General features: G+C 37.8%; 1 protein-coding gene across 3 annotated transcripts in view; it reads right to left on the bottom strand.

Annotated features, from left to right (window-relative positions):
* The window catches only part of Prrg1 (proline rich and Gla domain 1), a 127,915-nt gene that overhangs the window by 36,571 nt on the left and 68,000 nt on the right, over nucleotides 1–23,344 (bottom strand). For 2 of the 3 annotated variants that reach the window (XM_055599604.1, XM_055599605.1), the window contains one exon: nucleotides 13,662–13,712. In XM_055599604.1, the coding sequence (XP_055455579.1) occupies nucleotides 13,662–13,671 (10 nt within the window). In that variant the 5' untranslated portion in view covers nucleotides 13,672–13,712. Of the gene's footprint in view, nucleotides 1–13,661; nucleotides 13,713–22,683; nucleotides 22,739–23,344 lie in introns of those variants that run through there. The other variant, XM_055599603.1, reaches the window with a different exon arrangement.

Here is a 23,344-nt window from a genome sequence, read left to right as displayed (position 1 = left end):
CATATATCCAAAATATGCTCAAGTATACAACAAGGACATTTGCTCAACTATGTTCGTAGCACCTTTATTTGTAGTAGCCAGAAGCTGGAGACAATCCAGATGTCCCTCAAAGGAGTAATGGATACAGAAATTGTGGTACATCAACACAATGGAATACTAATCAGCAATTAAAAACAAGGAAATCATGAAGTCGGCAGGCAAATGGTGGGAACTGGAAAAGATCATCCTAAGTGAAGTATCCCAAAATCAGAAAGACACACAGGGTACATACTCACTCATAAATGGATATTAGACATATAATATAGGATAAACATACTAAAATCTGTACTCCTAAAGAAACTAATCAAGAAGGAGTATTCTGGCTAACATGTTCAATTCTTATTCAGAAAGGTAAAGAAGATGGACATCGGAGGAGGGAGAAAACAGGGAACAGGACAGGAGCCTACCACAGAGGGCTTCTGAAAGACTCTACCCTTTGATGCTGAGACTTATAGCCAGACTTTGGGCAGTGTGCAGGGAATCTTATGAAAGAACTGGGTAAGATCTGGAGAGGATAGGAGCTTCACAAGGAGAGCAACAGAGCCAAAAAATGTGGGCACAGGGGTCTTTTCTGAGACTGATACTCCAACCCAGTACCATTCATGGAGATAACCTAGAACCCCTGCACAGATGTAGCCCATGGCAGTTCAATGTCCAAGTGGGTTCCATAGTACTGGGAACAGGGACTGTCTTTGACATGAACTGATTGGCCTGCTCTTTGATCACCTTTCCCTGAGTGGGGAGCAGCTTTACCAAGCCACAGAAGAAGACAATGCAGCCACTCCTGATGAGACCTGATAGACTAGGATCAGAAGGAAGTGGAGGAAGACCTCCCCTATTAGTGGACTGTGGAAGGGGCATAGGTGGAGAAGAGGGAGGGAGGGTGGGTTTGGGAAAGGAGTAGGGAGGGAGCTACGAATAGGAAACAAAGTGAATAAATTGTAATTAATAAAAATATTTAAATAAGAAAAATTATTGTTGAAATGCAAAGGAAAAGAATTCATTTTTGTACTGTTGGAAGCTTATAATATTTTGGGTAACAAATATGACCTAATTAATATCTGAAAGTTACATGATGAACAAAGCAGAAAATAAGACAGTGTCACAGTAAACGGCTCTGTTAAAAAAAAAAAAGCAAAGTCCTAGTATTTGTTGTTGAGTAAATTTGAAATAAAACTTCCAATCTCATAAATATGAATAAGATATTATACATAGATTAAGTTTTGATAAGCTCAAGGCATAGAAAAAAAAACTGGATGGCCAGTAAGTCATAATATGACTTATGGCAGTTATTCCATGCAAATAAAACAGCAGATTTATTCAACTGACATAGAATGTACTGTGATAATATGGAATAAACACAGACAAGGCTGGCTTACACCTAGTCTGTCTTAACTCCTTTCAATTATCCATTGATATAAGCTTGCTATCGTGTGCTGTGATGTGTCATGAATATTTGAAGGTTATAATCAGGTATAAAAGTTTCAGGAATTCTTCTGAATATAACTGAGTACTAGTTTTATAAATGCCAAATGTTTGTAACAAGGTAATGAATAACCTTTACTATAATTTATATGCTTACTTTTATTTTTGTTAGCTGTTTGTTGATAGATTCATCATTGGAGTTTTAATAAGTTACACAGAAGTAGCTGTTATGAAAGGAAAAAACACAAATGCAGCAGGTGTGTAAAATTTTAGAGTCATCAATATCCAAGTGAGTTCCCTAGTAAGGGGAACAGGGACTGTCTCTGAAATGAACTCAGTGCCTGGCTCTTCAATCACCCCCCTCCGACGGGGGGCAGACTTGCCAGGCCACAGTGAAGGACAAGGCAGCCAGTCCTGATGAGATGTGATAAGCTAGGGTCCGATAGAAGTGGAGGAGGACCTCCCCTATCAGTGGACTTGGATAGGGTCATAGGAGGAGATGAGGGAGGGAGGGTGGAATTGGATGGAAATGAAGGAGGGGGCTACACCTGGGATACAAAGTGAATAAACTAATTAATAAAAAAGTAAACAATAAATAAAAATATTTGTAAGTCATGAATAGTTACAAAAAATACTGAATTAATTATATTGTAATATATTTAGGTGGCTAATCCAGGTGGCTATTCCAATATTTTATGTACTAATTTTGAACATTAATAGCATTATTTCATTTATTTAGAAATACTCAAATAAATTCAGTCTCATGATGTTTAATATAAGAGGTCATATGCAAATATGCTACAGTATATTTTATGCTTACTTTACAGCGCAGGTCAAGATCCTCAATCCAGACTGTGAGAATTGAATGCCACACTAAACATTAACACTTAAAAGTACACCAGGAAGATGTAAACTGAAGTAGATCAATATGCTGACAGGAACAAGAAGTGAAAGCTAATTAATATGAATGCAAGGGAAAAGAAAATGAAAGAAAATCCTTTAAGGGTTACTCAGAAAAAAATTTAACTCCATTCACACCGACAGGTCTCAAAGCAGTAGTCATTACTATTTTTTATCACGTTGAATTTAATTAATCATAAAGTATCATATGGTATGCAGAATAATGTTTGTAAAGACAGTATGTTTATATGAATCTAATTTAGAAATGTTTGCACAAACATTACATGCATAACTTTGTGCATACTAGGACATGCACAAAGTTTCTAAGTGATAGACTCAACTTAAAAATAAGTGCTTTTTGTTTATTCAAGTCTTCTGATTGTCACATGAACATTGCCTTTAATGATGCATTGTTCAAATCCAAGAGATACACAAATCTACTGAGGCAAGTGAAAAGGAAAAATGAGAATAGCGCTATGATGAAAAGGCTCTGCACTTTTAGGACATATGCATTTCTGTCCCTGCTTTGGTACTAAACTGTCTGTATTTGTTACTGAATTTATCAGAGTTTGTTTCTTAATTATTGAAGTCAAAATGCTGAATGTGATTTCTCAAAGTTGTGACAATAAAGAGCTCCATCATTGGATTTTGAAAATTTGGAGTACTGCTTCATATTCAAATTTTTGGGAACATGTACACACTGTTTTTCAGTCAAGCCTTCACCATCCCCCAAATCAACAAATGTACGTACACAGAGGAAAGATCAACAAAGTATCATCCTTATTGAATTTTGTGTTTAAAAGATTTTTTTTAATTTTGTAAGGTAGTCAGGTGTGATGCTCTTGTGAGGCAAAGGCAGCAGGATTTCTGAGCTAGAGGCTGGCCTAGTCTACAGAGAAAGTTCCAGAACAGCCAGGGCTACAAAGAGAGATCCTGTCTTGGAAAAAATATAACCTTATTGTAATTCTCATAGCCCCACATTTTCTTTCTCATAAGCCAGAGTGATATGGTTACTCCATTGTATATACATACACTACAATCCCTTCAAGTTTATTTTTGAATGTTGACATAGGTATTAAACAGGTACTTCTTATCAGTCTGATAGAAATGTCTATCCTTAGGAAAATAAAGTCTTACATTCTGAAATGACATTACACTTATTAAAATAAATTATACAAATGAAAAATGCTTCTTAGGTCACGTTCTTTTACTTAGGGCTAAAGGGAAACAGAATATTTTCAATATTAGTTTCCTGTTTATGGAAACTAAAGATTGGTGTAGTGCACTTTAATTTAAAAGTTTTTGTATTGTTACACGCAATCAGGTTATCATTAACTCATTCAAGACTTCAGGGATTTAAAAACTAACTTGAAGTTGTAGAACAGAGCTCATAAAATCAGAAAGTTTAAAGATTTCCATGAAGAAATAATTGTTATTAAACGCTTTAATATTCCAAACCTGTTTCCAAAGGACATGATGGGTATGATGACTACCTAAGAATTCAAATTTATCTTTGTAGTACAGGAGGCATACAATAAGATACCAGATAACAACCAATTTTCCTGGAATAAGTCTAAAGAATGTGCCAGGAATGGATGTGTGTAACAGATAAAAGAAGTAGTGCATGTCTATAAGTCAATATTTTCTAAAAACAAAATAAACATTATTTCTCTGTGGTGGCACTGCTTTGATATGGTTTTCATACAAGCTAAACGTTAGGTCCTATATTCAGAGATATCTTGTACAAAGGTTTTTATGCTGCATAAAGATAAAGGATATACAGAGAAATTTTCTAATAGAGTCTCCCACAAAGGAAGGTAAATATCTGACTTTTCTTTGAAGGAGGTTTAAAATGTGTTACCTTTTACAAAAACAATTCCACATGAAATGACAGATGATAGTACCACTAACAATTCTGTCAAATTTTTAGCAGTTACACCAATTGATTAAAAGGTATGGTATGTGGGCACATGATACTTATACACTAAAGAAAATGGCTTGTCTAAAGAAATCAAATGTGGAAGTTCAGTAATCTACTTTGGCATAATTTTACACATTGGAATGTAGTCATCAAAATGGGATTATTCTATGGTGGCTATTTCTCCTGTAACTTATGTCTCATATCAAGGTATAAGTAATATTAGTGTTACAATAAAACCTCTTTTTGGATTTATGGGTCTTGTCTGTATGGATTATTTTTCTTTCTCAAATGGAAGAATTACTTATTTTTACTTAAGGAGGAAAAAGGTAGCCATATATAACTCATTAAATCTGAGCTATAGATCTGAGCACATAGATTTATGTTAAGGTGATTGTTTTATTATTCATTGACATAGACAGTATAATGTGTATTTTATGTGACAGCTGCAGTCTAGACTCTGAGGATGGATAATTGTCCTAGTAAGACACAAAATACTTTTAATCAGAATGTTGCATTTCATAGCTACCACAAAAACATTTAGCTACAGAGAAGGGAAAGTTTCAGTAATGAATATTTTCTTGTTTTGTTACATGCATTCAGTGTTGAAATTAACTTTTAAAAATTAATTTTCTCTAGAAATGATAGGATGAGCACAGTATTCTTAGTTTGTACCCTTAGGAAGGCTGATCAGTATTTAGCTTACAAGAAAGGCCATGTGCACAGCTGCTGACTTGAGTATTGCTGGTCGCTTTCAACTAACTAGAAGGTTTAAATAAATATCATTTCTAGAATTCTATTATGTGCCTCAGGTGAAGTTTTTATCTAAGACATTTGATACTCATTAAAAGGATTAAAAATGAGATTTCATGGAGCTTACAGAATAGACTTATAATTGTTTTTTTAAAGAAAAGATTTATTTTTATTTTATGTGTACAGGTATTCTTGCCTGCATGTATGTGTGTGCACCAAATGTATGCCTGGTGCCCAAAGACACTGGAAGAGGTTGTCATATTCTCCACAACTGGAGTTACTTGTTGTGAGTCACCACGTAGGTACTGGTTAGTACTTACTAGGAAGACTTATATCTTGTAAGCCTTTAAAAATGGATACTATAAATATTTACTAAGAAACAACCTAATAATCATTAAGGCCAAATTGATCAACAGAAGTGTGGATAGCTTTTTTCTCTTTGCATGCTAAAACAACTTCAGTAGGCACAAATTAGTGTTTGTGAATCACAGGATTTAATATGTGAAAGTGTTTTTTTGAGATTTATTTAATCCAGTGATAGTATCATTAAGTTAACTAGCCAAGGAATACTCTTCAAATCAAAACTATAGGAAGAAATAAAGACAGAAAAAAATCTAAAATAAAGTTCTTTCTGAAGCCCTTCCTTTTCTCCCTTTCCTCGTGGGCACCTTTAGGAAACATAATGCTTCACTGCTTGTAATAGAAACCACTGATCCCATCTCAATCCCTTCATTTAACTGACCAGGAAATGGAAATGTACAGGCTAAGTGACTAAACCAAAAACACAGAGGTTTGATTATAGCGTTTGAACTGACCCCTGTTTCTAGAACGACCCACTGCTCTCTCTCTTTGACTCATAAGAAACACAATCATATCATAAGGATAAAAGACAAACCACAGGCTGTGTAAAAGTTTTACAAATTGTATGTGATAAAAGACTTTACACAAAACAAAAGCCCTCAGGAGGACTGTTAAATTCAAGGTTAGCTGTGGCTACATACTCAGACAATGAGTCAAAATTTCCAAAAGAAAAAAAAAAAAAACATTTCATCAAATGGATGAACAACTCTTAAGACTAAAGAATTAAAACAAAACAAAACAAAGGAATTAACAAATGTGCTGAAGACCTTAACAAAAACCTCACGAAAGATAAGTAGACAGATGTCAAATAAATCTATGAAACAATCAGTGGTTCTTAACGTTCCTAATGCTGCAATCCTTTAATACAGTCCCTAAATGATACATTTGTTTCTATTTTATAACTATAATTTTGCTACTGTTATGAATCATGCTTTCTGATGGTCTTAGGCAAATGCTGTGAAAGGGTTGTACAATCCCAAAGGGGTTGTGACCCATATATTCAGAGCTGACCCAGACATACAGTATAAGCCATCAGAGAACTTTTAAGTCACACATTACCTGATTCCATTTATATGAAATACTTACACTAGTGGAATCTGTAGAGACAGAAAGCAGACTAAAAATTTCCAGGGTCTTCAAAGTGGAGGACTTAGAAATTTATACATTATTAAGTGTGGTGTCTGCTCTGTGACTGATGAAAACAGTTTAGAAATAGATGGCTTTATAGTAATATGGATGTAATAAACACTACTGACTTACATACAAATCAAAAAGAAGGCAATGTATCAATATATGCAGATGATATGAGAGTATACATGAGTGACCTCAAAAATTTAACCAGAAAACTCCTTCACCTGACAAACACCTTCAGCAAAGTGGCTGGATACAAAATTAACTAAAAAAAAAAATACAAAAACAGTAGCCTTCTTCTATACGAAATACAAATGAGCTGAGAAGGAAATTAGGGAATCTACAACCTTCACAGTAGCCACTAATAACATAAAGTACCTTGGTGTGATTCTAACCAAGCAAGTGAAAGACCAGTTTGAAAAAAACTTCAAGTCTCTGAAGAAAGAAATTGAAGAACATATCAGTTGGAAAGATGCTCATGGATCCTTAGGATTAATGTAATGAAAATGGCCGTTTTACCAAAAGCAATCTACAGATTCAATGCAGTTCCCATCAAAATACCAACACAATTCTTTACAGGTTTTAAAAATTTATTTATTTTTTCTAAATTATAGTTTATTCACTTTGTATCCCTAATATAGTCCCTTCCCTCATCCCTCCAAATCCTACACTCTCTCCCTCATCTCCTCCCATGCCTCTCCCCAAGTCCACTGATAGGGGAGGTCTTCATCCACTTCCCTCTGACCCTATGCTATCAGGTCTCATCAGGACTGACTACAATTGCCTTCCTCTGTGGCCTGGTAAGGCTGCTCCCCACTCAGGGGAAGGTGATCAAAGAGCCAGCCACAGAGTTCATGTCAGAGATAGACCCTGTTGCCATTACTAGGGAACTCTCTTGGAGACTGAGCTGCCACGGGCTACATTTGTACAGGGGTTTTAAGGGTTCTAGGTTATGTCCATGCATGATCCTTTGTTGGAGTATCAGTCTCAGAAAAGACCCCTAAGTCCAGATTTTTATTTGATCTGTTGCCCTCCTTGTGGAGCTCCTGTCCCCTCCAGGTCTTCCTATCTCCCACTTCTTATATAAGATTCCCTAACTCTGCCCTAAGTTTGGCCGTGAGTCTTTCAACGGCTCTATGTTGTAGGCTCCTGTCATGCTGCCTGTTTCCTCCCTCTTCTGATGTCCATCCTTTCTGAGTGAGGATTGATCTTTACAGAAATTGAAAGAACAATTCTCAGTTTCTTATGGAAAAAAAAATCCAGAATTGCTAAAACAATGCTTTACAACAACAGATCTTCTGGAAATAACTTCATCCCTGATATCAAGGTGTAATACAGAACAACAGTTATAAAAACTGCATGGTACTGACATAGAAACAGAATAGTGGATCAATGGAATCGAATAGAAGACCAAGAAATAAACCCACACACCTACGGATATTGATTTTTGAGAAAGAATCCAAAACCATACAATGGAAAAAAGACAGCATCTTCAACAAATGGTGATGGTCTAACTGGATGTCTACATGTAGGAAAATGCAAATAGATCCATGTTTATCACACTGCACAAAACTAAAGTCCAAGTGGATCAAAGATCTCAACATAAAACCATACACACTACACCTGTTAGAAGAAAAAGTGGGGAAGAGCCTTAAACTCATTGGCACAGGAGACAATTTCCTGAACAAAACACCAACAGCACAGGCTCTAAGATCAACAATCAATAAATGGGACCTCATGAAACTGAAAATCTTCTGTAAAGCAAAGGACACTGTCATCAGAACAAAATAATAGCCTACAGACTGGGAAAGAATCTTCACCAACCCTATATCTGCTAGAGGGCTAATATCAGGAATATATAAAGATCTCTAGAAGTTTAACAGCAAGAAATCAAGTAATCTAATAAAAAAGGGGTACAGATCTAAACAGAGAATTCTCAATAGAGGAATGTCGAATGTCAGAGAAACACTTAAAGAAATGTTCAAGGTCCTTAGTCATCAGGAAAATGCAAATCAAAACATCCTGAGATTTCACCTTACACCCATCAGATTGACTAAGATAAAAAACTCAATTGACTTAGGTGCTGGAGAGGATATGGGGAAAGTGGAACCCTCCTCCACTGCTGGTGGCAATGTAAACTTGTACAACCACTTTGGAAATCAATCTGGTGTGTTCTCAGACAATTAGGAATAGAGTTACCTCAAGATACCACTCCTAAGCATATATCCAAAATATGCTCAAGTACACAAAAAGGACATTTGTTCAACCATGTTCATAGCAGCTTTATTCGTAATAGTCAGAATCTGAAAACCACCCAGATGTCCCTCAGCTGAGGAATGGATACAGAAACTGTGGTGCATTTACACAATGAAATACTACTTAGCAATTTAAAACGAGGAAATCATGAAAATTTCAGGTAAATGGTATGAACTAGAAAAGATCATCCTGAGTGACGCATCTCAGAAGCAGAAAAACACACACGTACTCACTTATAAGGAGGTATTAGGCATATAATGTAGGATAAACATACTAAAATCTGTACACCTAAAGAAGCTAAGCAAGAAGGAGGACCCTGGGTAAGATGATCAATCCTCACTCAGAAAGGCAAATGGGATGGACATCAGAAGCTGGAGAAAACAGAGAACAGGACAGGAGCCTACCCACAGAGGGTCTCAGAAAGACGCTATGCAGCAAGGTATCAAAGCAGATGTTGAGACTCATAGCCAAACTTTGGGTAGAGTTTAGGGATTCTTATGAAAGAAGCGAGAGATAGAAAGACCTGGAGGGGACAGAAGCTCCAGAAGGAGAGCAACAGAACCAAAAAATTTGGGTCTTTTCTGAGACTGATACTCCAACCAATGACTATGCATGGAGATAGCCACTGCATAGATGTAGCCCATGGCAGCTCAGTATCCAAGTGGGTTCCCTAGTAGTGGGAATAGGGACTGTCTCTGATCTGAATTCAGTGACTGGCTCTTTGATCACCTCTCCCTGAGGGGGAATCTGCCTTACCAGGCTACAGAGGAAGACAATGCAGCCAGTTTTGATGATACCTGATAGGCTAGGGTCAGAGGGAATGGGAGGAGTACCTTCCCTATCAGTGGACTTGGGGAGAGGCATGGGATGAAATGAGGAAGGGAGGGTGGGATTGGGATGAGGAAGGGAGGGGACTACAGCTGGGATACAAAGTGAGTAAACTGTAATTTAACAAAAAAGAAATTGATTAAAAAATAAAAATATATTAATTAAAACATTCCTCTCTGTATAGAAAATATAGAAATGAAAACAAAACCAAAAATGGACAGAGGATCATGATCTTTACCTCTGACTTTTCTGCTACTAATTAGCTCTAGGAAGTTAGAACTGCCATGTTTAGTTGTATACCTATTGCTAAGCCCACCAAATTCCATCCATTAATACCAAACATATGATCACAGAGATACCCCGGTTAATCTCAGTGTGTCACAAATCAAAATGAATAGATACAAACATCAGAGAGAGATTCATGGCAGACATGAGTTAAGAGCAGTGGTGAGGAGGTGGGAGGTTAGAGTGGACAGCATGCATTGTGTACATGTGCAAAATTAACTAAAATCAAATTTAAGCAAAAAATAATTTGAAAACTCAACTTGTGCACCAAGTTGAGTTATAGAGATGAAGTTATATTCTTCATCTCTACATAAAAGGCTAAAAAGACTATGTAAGTGACAATAGCTCTTTTTAATGGGTTTTAAGAACTAGCATGTCCATTAAACAGTCTTTTTTTTTTTTTCCTAGTGGAAAACTCTTGCCGGGAAGAAATAATGGTAGCTGCCAGCCTCAAGCAGATTTGTATTACTGTTATAAAATTAGGAAAGTAAGTGCTTACAATAAATAGTGACATCATCTAAACTGCAGCAACATGAATGTCATCATAATAAAGAGACTCTCAAATCTAACAGAGACAAAAATGAAATAATTATTTGCCTTTAAATAAATTACTTTGGACTATGCAAACCAGGGGCCACCCAAATAGAATTAGGCCATATGTTATGAGACTATCACTTTACAAAGCTTTACAAATCTTCAATTTGAAGATTCATATATATTCGTTTTTGAAATGTTTAAAACTATTGAGCTTTGTGTCAAAGTTGAAGTTCAGAATTGCAAAGAATTGAGATGTGTTGTGTCTACTGTAAGCCACCTTTCCTCATTCTGCATAACTCCTGGCTTAAGGCATGTGCTTGTTTTTATTTTATTTTATTATTTATTTATTTTTTTACTCCATCGTCCTTAACCATCAGAGAGATGCAAATCAAAATGACCCATCAGAATGGCTAAGATAAAAAACTCAAGTGACAACACATGCTAGAGAGGTTGTGGAGAAAGGGGAACCCTCCTCCATTGCTGGTGGGAATGTAAACTGGTACAACCACTTTGGAAGTGAACTGTCTTAACATCTGCTATGATCTTTGCCAAACTGTGCTGCTTTGAATTACTGCAGGCACAGATCATTGCTGATTACAGAAGTTTAAAATTTAATTTATTTGTTTATTACAATTTATTCACTTTGTCTCCGGCTGGAGCCCCCTTCCTCATCTCCTTCCAGTCCCTTCCACCCTCCCTCTTCTCCCTCTACTTCCCCAGCCCACTGATAGGGGAGATCCTCCTCTCTTTCCATCTGACGCTAGTCTATCAGGTCTCATCAGGGCTGGCTGCATCATCTTCCTCTGTGGCCTGGTAAGGCTGCACCCTCCCCCAGTAGGAGATGATCAAAGAACCAACCACTTAGTCCATGTCAGAGACAGCCCTTACCCCCCCCTTACTAGCGAACCCACATGGAGACTGAGCAGCCTATGGGCTTCCTCTGATCAGGGGCTCTAGGTACTCTCCATGCACTGGTTATAGTCAAATAAGAAACTAAATCTAATGTATTTTCTTTACCTGACCTCCTATTTAACTGTGATGAGGTCTCATGAATTACAGGGTATCTTAAGACTTGCTCTTTCTTCACCTTCCCCTGAAGTGGGTGGGGGGAGCAGCCTTACCAGGCCACAGAAGAAGACAATGCAGCCACTCCTGATGAGACCTGATAGATTAGGATCAGAGGGAAGGGGAGGAGGACCTCCCTTATCAGTGGACTGAGAGAGGGACATGGGTGGGGAAGAGGGAGGGTGGGATTGGGGGGGGAGGAGGGAGACAGGTACAGGGGGGATACAAAGTGAATAAAATGTAATTAATAAAAATAAAAATAATAAAAAAGAAAAAAGCTCATCACAATGTTCCTGTGTTTATAAGAACATTATGTGAATCGCTTCCCTTTTTACAATCTCAAGGTTAGAAATATGTCCATCTTTGCAGATTACATTACTAAGTTCTGTTCTATTAATTGCTTGACCATTGAATCACTATTTGCTCCAACATCTTTTAAAGGAGGTCCCTAACAATCTCTTTGTTGGTAACCAATGATCAATCTGAAAATAAAAGAAGAAACAAAAAGGAATAGGTTCCTTGACTTAGTGCAGTTCTTTTCAATATGGTGACAATGGATGCCAACACCTAAGACATCCAAATCTGAATGTAGCTTTGCAGATTGAGCAAGGACCAAGCAATGCGATACTCTAAAAGCTTGCACTGACAGGTGAGTTTAGAATACAGCAAGCATGGATTAATCCTCGAAATGTGTCTTATTATATGTAAAATTATTACTCATTTAAAAATTATAAATGTTTGTAGATTTGACATCTTTTGTAACTGTCTGAACAGAATCAGTATGTCTAAAACAAATCAGCTAACAAAGTAAGCACAGGAGCAACAAGGTGCAGAAAGAATCCCTATGAGTGATCTGTGATATGGATGTTGCCTGTAAAGATAGATACGATGGTGGGGCAAGCAATTTAACACAGAAGTCTCAGTGAGTTTCAGAGCCCCACCCTGTTGCTTGCAAAAAAGCATCTGATCAAGTAATTTCATTTTGACCATTAAAAGGACCAATAAAGATATGCTTATTCAATAAAGGTAGCAATATGCTGATACCATTGCTCTATGCTAATTAGACTATAGCTCTAAACACTCACCTATATCATCACATTATGCTAACCACATTCTCCTGAAGGAAGCATTAATTCTACCTCAGAGATGAAAAAAAAATCCCATTTAGAAAAGCTTTGAGAATAAACTGAAGTAATGTCCATGGAATTTAAATTCAGGCCTTTAAACTCTGGATCCACATGTTTCTTAACATCGTACACCACAGCATATTTCCTTAATGCCCTTTACAGCATGTCCCTTTTATGATTTATATGGATTAGAATTATTTATAAAGTCACTGTGATGGCTGGTCCAGAAAAATAATGAAATGACCTTAAATATTTATATTGTCCAATATCTAATAGCCTTATGAAAAAACAAAATAAGCACAAAGAATTCATGTAATGGTTCTTAGTCTTGACTTTGACTTTCCCACTTTAAAAGAAATCAAAAACACCAGCTCCATAATAGGACCTTTTAAATTTATGTTACTATACTTTCTATTTAATTTTTTAAAGATTTAGCAATTTATTTTTAAGTTTGTGAACACATGGGTTCCTGAATGAGTTTTTGTGTACAATATGTACACACATGTTTACAGAGGCCATAGGGGGTTGAAATATCTGAAACTGGAGTTAAAAGTCAATTGTGAGGTGCTTAATATAGGTACAGGGAACCCAAACCAGGTCCTCTGGAAGAGCAGTAAGTGCTCTTAATTACTGAGCCGGCCCACTTGTTACAATTAATAAAATGTAGATACTATCAAGGCATGTGGCTAAATTTGGTAAGAGTTGAAAAGAAGGTGGAATTTGGGAAGATTTATGTAATATCAAATTTGAACTATTACATATAAACCACCACCACTACTACCATCAACACCAACACCATCACCAACAAAACCAAGAATCACAATAGGTAAAAGAACCAGTGAGTAACACATAGTATGTTTTTTTTTTCTACACAATGTTGGATCACACTACATATTCCATCACACACACCAAAAACAAAAAAACATAAAAACAAACCCCCACAATTTAAGCATCTACAAACATCTAGTCTCAATTTCCCAGTTACACTAGATCACTATTAAGAGAATCTAAATTATTTTTTTAAAGGAGAAACTTACCCCTCCCCATTTTTTTCTTGTGGCTTCTGGCAGGTCCTGGATGACAATTCTCTGAACAAAACAAAACAAATACACAGTCAGATTTACAGAGGCTGAGTCAGTACATTCAATAAGCTCCATTACAGCTGATATATAGTCAGTGTGAGCATTTCTTTTCATTGCATTCTAATCTTGATCCCTGACAAAACTGTTTTCTCGATCACAGCTACCTACCCTCAGAGGACAGAAACAGTATTCTGGAAAGCTTGGGCTGTCTATATCAATTTACTATGATATTATTTATCTGCTAATATTTTTGGGCTTACCAAATAAAATTCATTAAATTGGCCACGTGCTTATTTTTTAGGAGGATAGCCATATCAACAAAAAATGACAGGCAAAAATGCCAAAGGCTCAATGTAAATACAAAGGCTAGCATGTTATTAGCCTGCCTGTCTCTTCCTTCCTTTCATCACTGTGACAAATACAATATTCTTTCCAGTGTAACATTTTCCTGAATGGTGTCAACAGCATTGCCCTTAATCAAATTGTGCTTGAGGCATAGCAGCCACCGTTATTTCCAGTAAACATCATGAATCAAGGACCATGGATTCCTGACAACAAAAATGCAAGAGAAATAAAGAAAACACACAAATTACAATGGCAATGGAAGAAAGGTATACATGGCAGAACAGAAACTCTGTCTAAAAGATGAAAAAAACAAACATACAACAAATGCAGATGTCAATGTGTATTATTAATTCTTTAGTTTCTATATAAACCATGAAGGTACTATTTACCAGTCACTTGTCAAACCCTCAATGTATAACTAAGTAGATGGACTCAGGTGTGTATGTGTGAACTGATATGAAAAGATATGATCTTTTTAAAATTTTTTATTAATTACACTTTATTCACTTTGTATCCCCCGTGTGGTTCCCTCCCTCCTCCCGTCCCAATCCCTCCCTTCCTCCACCTTCTGCATGCATGCCCCTACCCAAGTCCACTGATAGGGGAGGTCTTCTTTTCCTTCCTTCTGATCCTAGTCAATTGGGTCTCACCAGGAGTGGCTGCAGTGTCTTCAACTGTGGCCTGGTAATGCGCTTCACCCTCAGGGGGAGGTAATTAAAGAGCAGGCCAATCAGTTCATGTCAGAGACAGTCCATGTTCCTATTACAATGGAACCCACTTGGATACTGAACTGCCATGGGCTACATTTGTGCAAGGGTCTTAGGTTATCTCCATGCATAGTCTTTGGTTGGAGTATCAGTCTAAGGAAAGACCCCTGTGCTCAGAATTTTTGGTTCTGTTGCTCTCCTTGTGGAGTTCCTGTCCTCTCCAGATCTTACTATTTCCCACTTCTTTCCTAAGATTCCATGCACTCTGCCCAGAGGTTGCCCATAAGTCTCAGCATATGCATTGATAGTCTGCAGGGCAGAGCTTTTCAGAGGTCCTCTGTGTCAGGCTCCTGATTTGTTCCCTCTTTTCTCCTTCTTCTGATGTCCATTCTCTTTGCCTTTCTGGATAGGAATTGAGCATTTTAGCCAGAGTCCTCCCTCTTGATTAGTTTCTTTTGGTGTACAGATTTTAGTACGTTTATCCTGTATTATATGTCTATATGAGTGAGTATAAACCATGTGCATCATTCTGCTTCTGGAATAGTTCACTCAGGATGATCCTTTACAGATCCCACCATTTACCTGCAAATTTCATGATTTCCTTGTCTGTCATTGCTGAGTAATATTCCATTGTGTAGATATACCACAATTTGTGCATCCATTCCTCCACTGAGGGGCATCTGGGCTGTTTCCAGCTTCTGGCTATTACAAATAAGGCTGCTACAAACATGGTTGAGCAAATGTCCTTATTGAGAATTTTTTGGGTATATGCCTAGAAGAGGTATAGTTGGATATTGAGGAAGCGATATTCCTAGTTGTATGAGAAAGTGCCAAATTGCTTTCCAGAGTGGTTGTAAAAGTTTACATTCCCACAAGCAGTGGAGGAGGGTTCCCCTTTCTCCACAACCTCTCCAGCATGTGTTGTCTCTTGAGTTTTTTATCTTAGCCATTCTGATGGGTGTAAGGTGAAATCTTAGGGTCGTTTTGATTTGCATTTCCCTGATGGCTAATGAGGTTGAGCATTTCTTTAAGTGTTTCTCTGCCATTCTATATTCCTCTATTGAGAATTCTCTGTTTAGCTCTGTACACCATTTTTAATTGGATTACTTGATATTTTGCTGTTTAACTTCTATATAGTTATTTATATATACTGGGTATTAGTCCTCTGTCAGATATAAGGTTGGTGAAGATCCTTTCCCAATCTGTAAGCTGTCCTTTGGTTCTGATGACAGTGTCCTTTACTTTACAGAAGCTTTTCAGTTTCATGAGGTCCATTTATTGATTGTTGATCTTAGAGCCTGTGCTGTTGGTATTCTGTTCAGGAAGTTGTCTCCTGTGCTAATGAGTTAAAGGCTATTCCCCACTTTTTCTTCCAAGCAGTTTAGTGTGTCTGGTTTTATGTTGAGGTCTTTGATGCACTTGGACTTTAGTTTTGTGCAGGGTGATAAGTATGGATCTATTTTCATTTTTCTACATGTAGACATCCAGTTAGACCAGCACCATTTGTTGAAGATGCTGTCTTTTTCAATTGAATGGTTTTGGCATCAAAAAATCATGAGTCCATAAGTGTGTGGATTTATGTCAGGGTCTTCTATTTGATTCCATTGATCCTCCAGTTGATTTATATGCCAGTACCATGCAGTTTTTAGTATTGTTGCTCTATAATACAGCTTGAGATCAGGGATGGAGATACCTCCTGAAGATCTTTTACTATAGAGAATTGTTTTAGCAATTCTGGGTTTCTTGTTGTTCCATATGAAGGTGAGAATCTTTCCTTCAAGGTCTGTAAAGAATTGTGTTGGCAATTTGATGGGAATTGCATTGAATCTGTAGATTGCTTTTGGTAAAACGGCCATTTTTACTATATTAATTCTGCCAAGCCATGAGCATGGGAGATCTTTCCATCTTCTGATATCTTCTTCTAATTCTTTCTTCAGAGACTTGAAATTTTTTTCATACAAGACTTTGATTTGCTTGGTTAGGTTCACACCAAGGTACTTTATGTACTTTGTGGCTATTGTGAAAGTTGTTGTTTCCCTAATTTCTTTCTCGGACCTTTTGTCTTTTGTATACAGGAGGGCTACTGATTTTTTTGAGTTAATTTTGTATCCAGCCACGTTGCTGAAGGTGTTAATCAGCTGTACGAATTCCCTGGTAGAATTTCTGGGGTCACTCAGGTACACTATCATATCATCTGCAAATGGTGATAATTTGACTTCTTCCTTTCCAATTTGTATCTCCTTCAATTGTCTTATTGCTCTAGCAAGAACTTCAAGAATAATGTTGAAGAGATATGGAGAGAGTGGGCAGCCTTGCCTTGTCCCTGATTTCAGTGGGATTGATTTAAGTTTCTCTCCATTGAGTTTGATATTGGCTATAGGCTTGCTATATATTGCCTTTACTGTGTTCAGGCATGTGTATTGTATTCCTGATCTCTCCAAGACCTTAAGCATGAATGGATGTTGGATTTTGTCTAATGCCTTTTCAGCATCTAAGGAGATGATCATGTGGTTTTTCTCCTTCAGTTTGTTTATGTGGTGGATTTCCATATATTGAACCACCCCTGCATGCCTGGGATGAAACCTACTTGGTTGTAGTGGATGATATCTTTGATGTGTTCTTGGATTCGGTTTGCAAGTATTTTGTTGAGTATTTTTCATCGATGTTCATGAGGGAGATTGGCCTGAAATTCTCTTTCTTTGTTGGGTCTTTGTGAAGTTTAGATACCAAGGTGACTGTGGCTTCATAGAATGAGTTTGGTAGTGTTCTTTCTGTTTCTATTTTGTGGTATAGTTTGAAGAGTACTGGTGTTAGCTCTTCTTTGAAGGTCTGGTAGAATTCTGTGCTGAAACCATCTGGCCCTGGGCTTTTTTTACATGGTAGACTTTTGATGACAGCTTCTATTTCCTTAGGGGATATAGGACTATTTAATTGGTTTACCTGGTCTTGATTCAGCTTTGGCATGTATAATCGGTCAATTAAATTGTCCATTTCATTTAGATTTTCAAATTTTGTGGCATATAGACTTTGGAAGTAAGACCTAACTATTGTTTGGATTTCTTCAGTGTCAGTGGTTATGTCCCCCTTTTCATTTATGATTTTGTTGATTTGGATAGTTTCTCTCTGCCTTTTAGTTAGTTTGGCTAAGGGTTTGTCTATCTTGTTGATTTTCTCAAAGAACCAGCTCTTGGTTTCATTGATTCTCTGAATTGTTTTATTTGTTTCTAATTTATTGATTTCAGCCCTGAGTTTGATTATTTCCAGCCTTCTACTCCTCTTCGGTGTGTCTGCTTTTTTTTCTAGGGCTTTTAAGTGAGCCATTGATTTGCTTGCATGAGATGTTTCGAATTTCTCCTTGAAGGCCCTTAGTGTTATGAACTTTCCTCTTAGCACTGTTTTCATTGTGTCCCATAAGTTTGGGTATGTTGTGCCCTCATTTTCATTTAATTCTAGGAAGTCTTTAATTTCTTTATTTCTTCTCTGATGCAGCTGTCATTTAGTAGCAAGTTGTTCAGTTTCCATATGTGTGTAGGCCTTTTGCTATTTTTGTCATTGAGGTCCAGCTTTATTCCATGGTAATCAGATAGGATACAAGGGATCATTTCAATCTTCTTGTATCTGTTGAGTCTTGCTTTGTGACCAACTATATGGTCTATTTTGGAGAAGGTTCCATGAGGTGCTGAGAAGAAGGTAAATTCTTTTGTGCTTGGGTGAAAGGTTCTGTAGATGTCCGTGAGGTCCATTTGATTCATGACCTTTATCAGAGTTACTGTTATTGTTTCTTTGTTTAATTTCTGTTTTGTTGACCAGTCCATTGTTGAGAGTGGGGTGTTGAAGTCTCCCACTATTAATGTGGAAAGGTCTATTGTTGTTTAAGTTTTATTAAAGTTTCTTTTACAATTGTCGGTGCCCTTGCATTTGGGGCATAGATGTTCAGGATTGTGATATCTTCCTGGTGGATTTTTTCCTTGATGAGTATGAAGTGTCCTTCTCTATCTCTTTTGATTAATTTTGGTTGAAAATCTATTTTATTAGATATTAGAATGGCTACTCCTGCTTGCTTCTCAGGTCCACTTGCTTGGAAAACTGTCTTGCAGCCCTTTATTCTCAGGTAATGTCTATCTTTGTGATTTAGGTGTGTTTCTTGTATGGAACAGATTGTTGGGTCTTGTTTATGCATCCATTCTGTTAGTTTGTGTATTTTTATTGGAGAATTGAGTCCATTGATGTTGAGGGAGATTAATGACCAGTGGCTGTTAGATCCTTTGATATTGATGTTGGCTATGGTAGTGTGTTTGTGTGTTTGGCTACTTTTGGTTTTGCTGTAGTCAGGTTATTTATTTTCTGTGTTTTCTTGAAAGTAGTTAGTTTTCTTGGGTTCTATTTTTCCTTCTAGTATCTTCTGTAATGCTGGATTTGTGTGTAGGTATTGTTGAAATTTGTTTTTGTCATTGAATATCTTGTTTTCTCCATCTGAGGACTGAGAGTTTTGCTGGGTACAGTAGCCTAGGCTGACATCTGTGTTCTCTTAGGCTCTGCATGATATCCCTCCAGGCTCTTCTGGCTTTCAGTTTCTGTTGAGAAGTCAGGTGTGATTCTGATGGGTTTGCCATTATATGATACTTGGCCTTTTTCCCTTTCAGCTTTTAGTATTTTTTCTTTGTTCTGTATACTTACTGTTTTGATTATTATGTGATGGGAGGATTTTCTTTTCTGGTCTAATTTATTAGGTGTTCTCTAGGCCTCTTGTATTCTTATTGGCCTCCACTTTAAGTTGGGGAAATTCTCTTCAATGATTTTGTTGAAAATATTTTCTTTGCCTTGGAGGAGGGAATCTTCTTTTTCCTCTAATCCTATTATTCTTAGGTTTTGTCTTTTTATGTTGCCTTGGATTTCTTGGATGGTTTGTGTCAGGAATTTTTTAGATTTATTATTTTCTTTGACAGATACATCGATTTTTTCCATTGTATCTTCTACACCTGAGATTCTTTCTTCCATCTCTTGTAGTCTGTTGGTTATGCTTACCTCTGTAGTTCCTGTTTTCTTTCCTAGGTTCTCCCTCTCCATGATTTCCTCCATTTGTGTTTTCTTTAATTCTTCCAATTCTATCTTCAGATCTTGAACCGTTTTGTTGATTTCCTTCACCTGTCTGACTGTATTTTCCTGTTTTTCCTTCAATTCCCTCAGCTGTTTCTTTAAATGTTCCTCTGTTTCTTTTCTTTCTTTCAGTGATTTAATCATTTCCTCTCTGAACACCACAAGCTGTTTGGCTGCATCTTCCTGTATTTCTTTACGGATGAGCATAATCTGTTTTATTATATCTTCCCCTAAATCTTTTATTTGCTTCCTCCATTAACCTCTTCATAAGCATAGATGTAAGGTCATCTTGAATTTCACTCATGTTAGGGTGTCCAGGGCTACTTGCCCCCGGATAACTGGGTTCTGAGAATGCCATATTGGTTTGCCTTTTGTTGGTTGTGATTTTTCACTGGCCTCTACCCATCTCTCTGTCTCAGGTGTTGTCTGTTAATTTCTGGTGCCTGCTGGGTCCTGGGGTGGGGAGAATCCACTTGGCAGGGTTCTGAGGTTCTCCTCTGCTTTTTGGGTATGGTCAACTGAATGGTGGTGCTTCTCAGGAATTGTCACAGTTCACTTCAGGTTTATGGAACTGTGTGATAATTGTGGTGTTCAGAAAGGCTCTCCTCTCATCAGGAGAGGTCCTGGTGATGGCTGCCCTGCTGCTGGATTTCTTGCTCTGAATTTAGTGAGCAGCAGCTGTTGCTCTTAAGGTATAATTGTTTGGTGCAGCCCTCTTGAAAAAAAACAGGGATTCCCACAGTTTTGTCAGTTTAGCTAGGGATAACTGGTTGATCCTTGGGGCAGTATCTGAGGGCTGCTGTAATGGTTCTCTGGCTTTTGTAGGTCTGAGGATACAGCTGTGTGCCCCAGTGCCCTAGCGGTACTCAATAATGGTGGGTGAGCACAGTGCTCATGTCTGCAGTAGAAGGCTAGAGCCTAGAGTCAGCGTGAATCCAGAAAGTCTTTTGGAGCTGGGTGTCCTGAGCATTGGACCTGATGATCCCCCACCCCGCTGTGGGGTTTCTTCCTGGCAGGGACACCCAGTCTTTGCTTTGGGGACCACCGTTCTTTCTGTGATGGTGAGTAGAATCTGCAGGCACTGACTTATGTGGCTCTGCCTTTCTGGGGATTGGGTGCCTGTGTGTATGCCGAAACTGGGTAAATTTTTCCCGAGACCTTTTCGGGGTGGTGGTATGGCTGAGTGCTCTGAGGTCAGACCGGACGTTCCTCTCCCTGTGGGTTTGCACCTGACAGAGAAACTCAGTCTCTGGTGCCCGGGGGTCCACAGTTCTATCTGGGGCAGCAAGTCAGGCACAGGCAAGGGTCTGTGCCAGCACCTGGGTCCCCGTCTCTGGCTCCGGGCTGGCTCCTGGGGCACCTGTGGAACCCCGAGTCTTTTCCAGGGGATGTCTGGATGACCTAAGGTCGGTCCCAATCGTTTCCTGTATAGTGGGGTTATCTCTCGACTGGAAATCTTAGTCTCTGATGTTGTGGTGCCCACAGTTCAGTCTGGGACAGTGATAAGAGCACGCTGGCATGTGGCTGTGGGCTGGCGACCAAGCGTCTGGTGGAACTGGGATCTCTTCTGCGGTTTAGCTGGGTGAGTTAAAGCTGATTGATACCGTGGGGTATCCTCTCACCTGGGAGACATTATCACTTGTGTTTTAGGGCCTGTTCTAAAAGTTCTGACTGCTGGTTCTTGTGCTGATCCTGCTGTGCTGCTGGTCAGAACGAGAGTCGTCCTGGTGCCGCCATCTTGCTGAATCCACACGATAAGATCTTAAGTCCATTAATAAACTGATAAGTCCATTAAGAAACTTACTTGAAGTTCAAAAGTTTCAAGAAATACATACCAGACTAAAACTTGATAACTACTCATATATCACTATATAAACCATTTTCTATTTCAAATTTTTCAGAAAAAAAGGGGACTGTCTTACATGGACATTGGGTTTCTCAAATTATGTAGAAACTTATTTTACATATTATATAATTTATATTTATACATTATGCATGTTATATATATATTTATATATTATATATGTATTTATGTATATTATGTGTGCCCTTTAAGGTAATAAAAGTGTATCATTCAAAAGCAAGACTCTCTGATAAAATAAATGTCTGAAATGTTGACATAAGCCTATACAAGTTTTCTTGTCAGCAAACTTTTCAGATACTTAAAAATGATAATGATGGACTGGACGGATGGCTCAATTTTAAGAGCACTTGTTGCTCTTACAGAGGTCCTGGATTCGGTACTCAGAACCCACATGGTGATTTACAACCATCTTTAATTCTAGTTGGAGATCAGATTCCCTCTTCTGACTTCTACACGCACATGTAACACATACACTAATGCACACAAAAGGAAATAATATTTAACCGAGTAATAGAAATATAGCAAAAGGACATCAATTTATTTGGCATTTTATTATATGCAACATTTCTCAGGATTTAATTTTTTAGAGCCCTTTCTTATCATTTCATTTTCTTTTGAAATCAGTTGATTTCAAAATAATCTTATACAGGGAAGGGTCAGATCTTGGGAGCTCCTCACTGCAAAACCAAGCAAACAAAACAGAAGGAAATGAATGAATGAATGGATGAATGATGAAAAGTTGGAAAGAAGGGAGTTGGGAAAGTGGGAGGGGAACAAGAGAGGGTAATGAAGAATGAATATGATCAAAATGCATTATATACATATATGAAATTATCATAATAAAATCCACTATCATATACTCAATATATGCCAATAAAATGGTAACAAAATTTTATGAGAAACACTAGTTAATTAATAGGTTAGCCCTTCAAATTGAATTGGGGTACAGAATTATTCCACTCACTGGGATTTCTCCTTGAAGTCATCTGTATACACTGTCATCAGAAACTGCGAGTATGAAGTCCCAGTCACCTCCTGACCTATCAAGTGAAATTGTTCTGGGAAGGCTTTAAAAAAATACAGAACAGTAAAGTGTAATCCATCAATGTACAAATGATGACTTGAAAAAGGTGGCTCAACTTGGATTTTAAATGATATCATTGGCAACTATGGGGAAAGTAGAAATAAGAGGGGAAGATAGCTTGAATGGAAAAAAATGATATCAAAGATGATAAAAAAATCTGGAAGGATATTTTTAATTAAATTTTTATTTTTTATATTAACTATAGTTTATTCACTTTGCATCCCAGCTGTAGACCCCTCTCTCATTCTTCCCAATCTCACCCTCCCTCCCTCATCTCCTCCCTGCCCCTCTCTAAGTCCACTGATAGGGGAGGTCCTCCTTCTCTTCCTTCTGACCCTAGCTTATCAGGTCTCATCAGGACTGGCTGTATTGTCCTCCTCTATGGCCTGGCAAGGCTGCTCCCTCCTCAGGAGAAGGTGATCAAAGAGCCAGCCACTTAGTTCATGTCAGAGATAGTCCCTGTTTACCTTACTAGGGTACACACTTGGATAGTGAGCTGTCATGGACTACATCCATGTAGGGGTTCTAGGTTATATCCATG

Source organism: Psammomys obesus, unplaced genomic scaffold, assembly GCF_907164565.1.
Source record: "Psammomys obesus unplaced genomic scaffold, mPsaObe1.curated_primary_1811, whole genome shotgun sequence".
In the NCBI taxonomy this organism is placed as follows: domain Eukaryota; kingdom Metazoa; phylum Chordata; class Mammalia; order Rodentia; family Muridae; genus Psammomys; species Psammomys obesus.
Note: the sequence above shows the minus strand (reverse complement) of the source record. Positions and strands in the feature narration are given on the sequence as shown.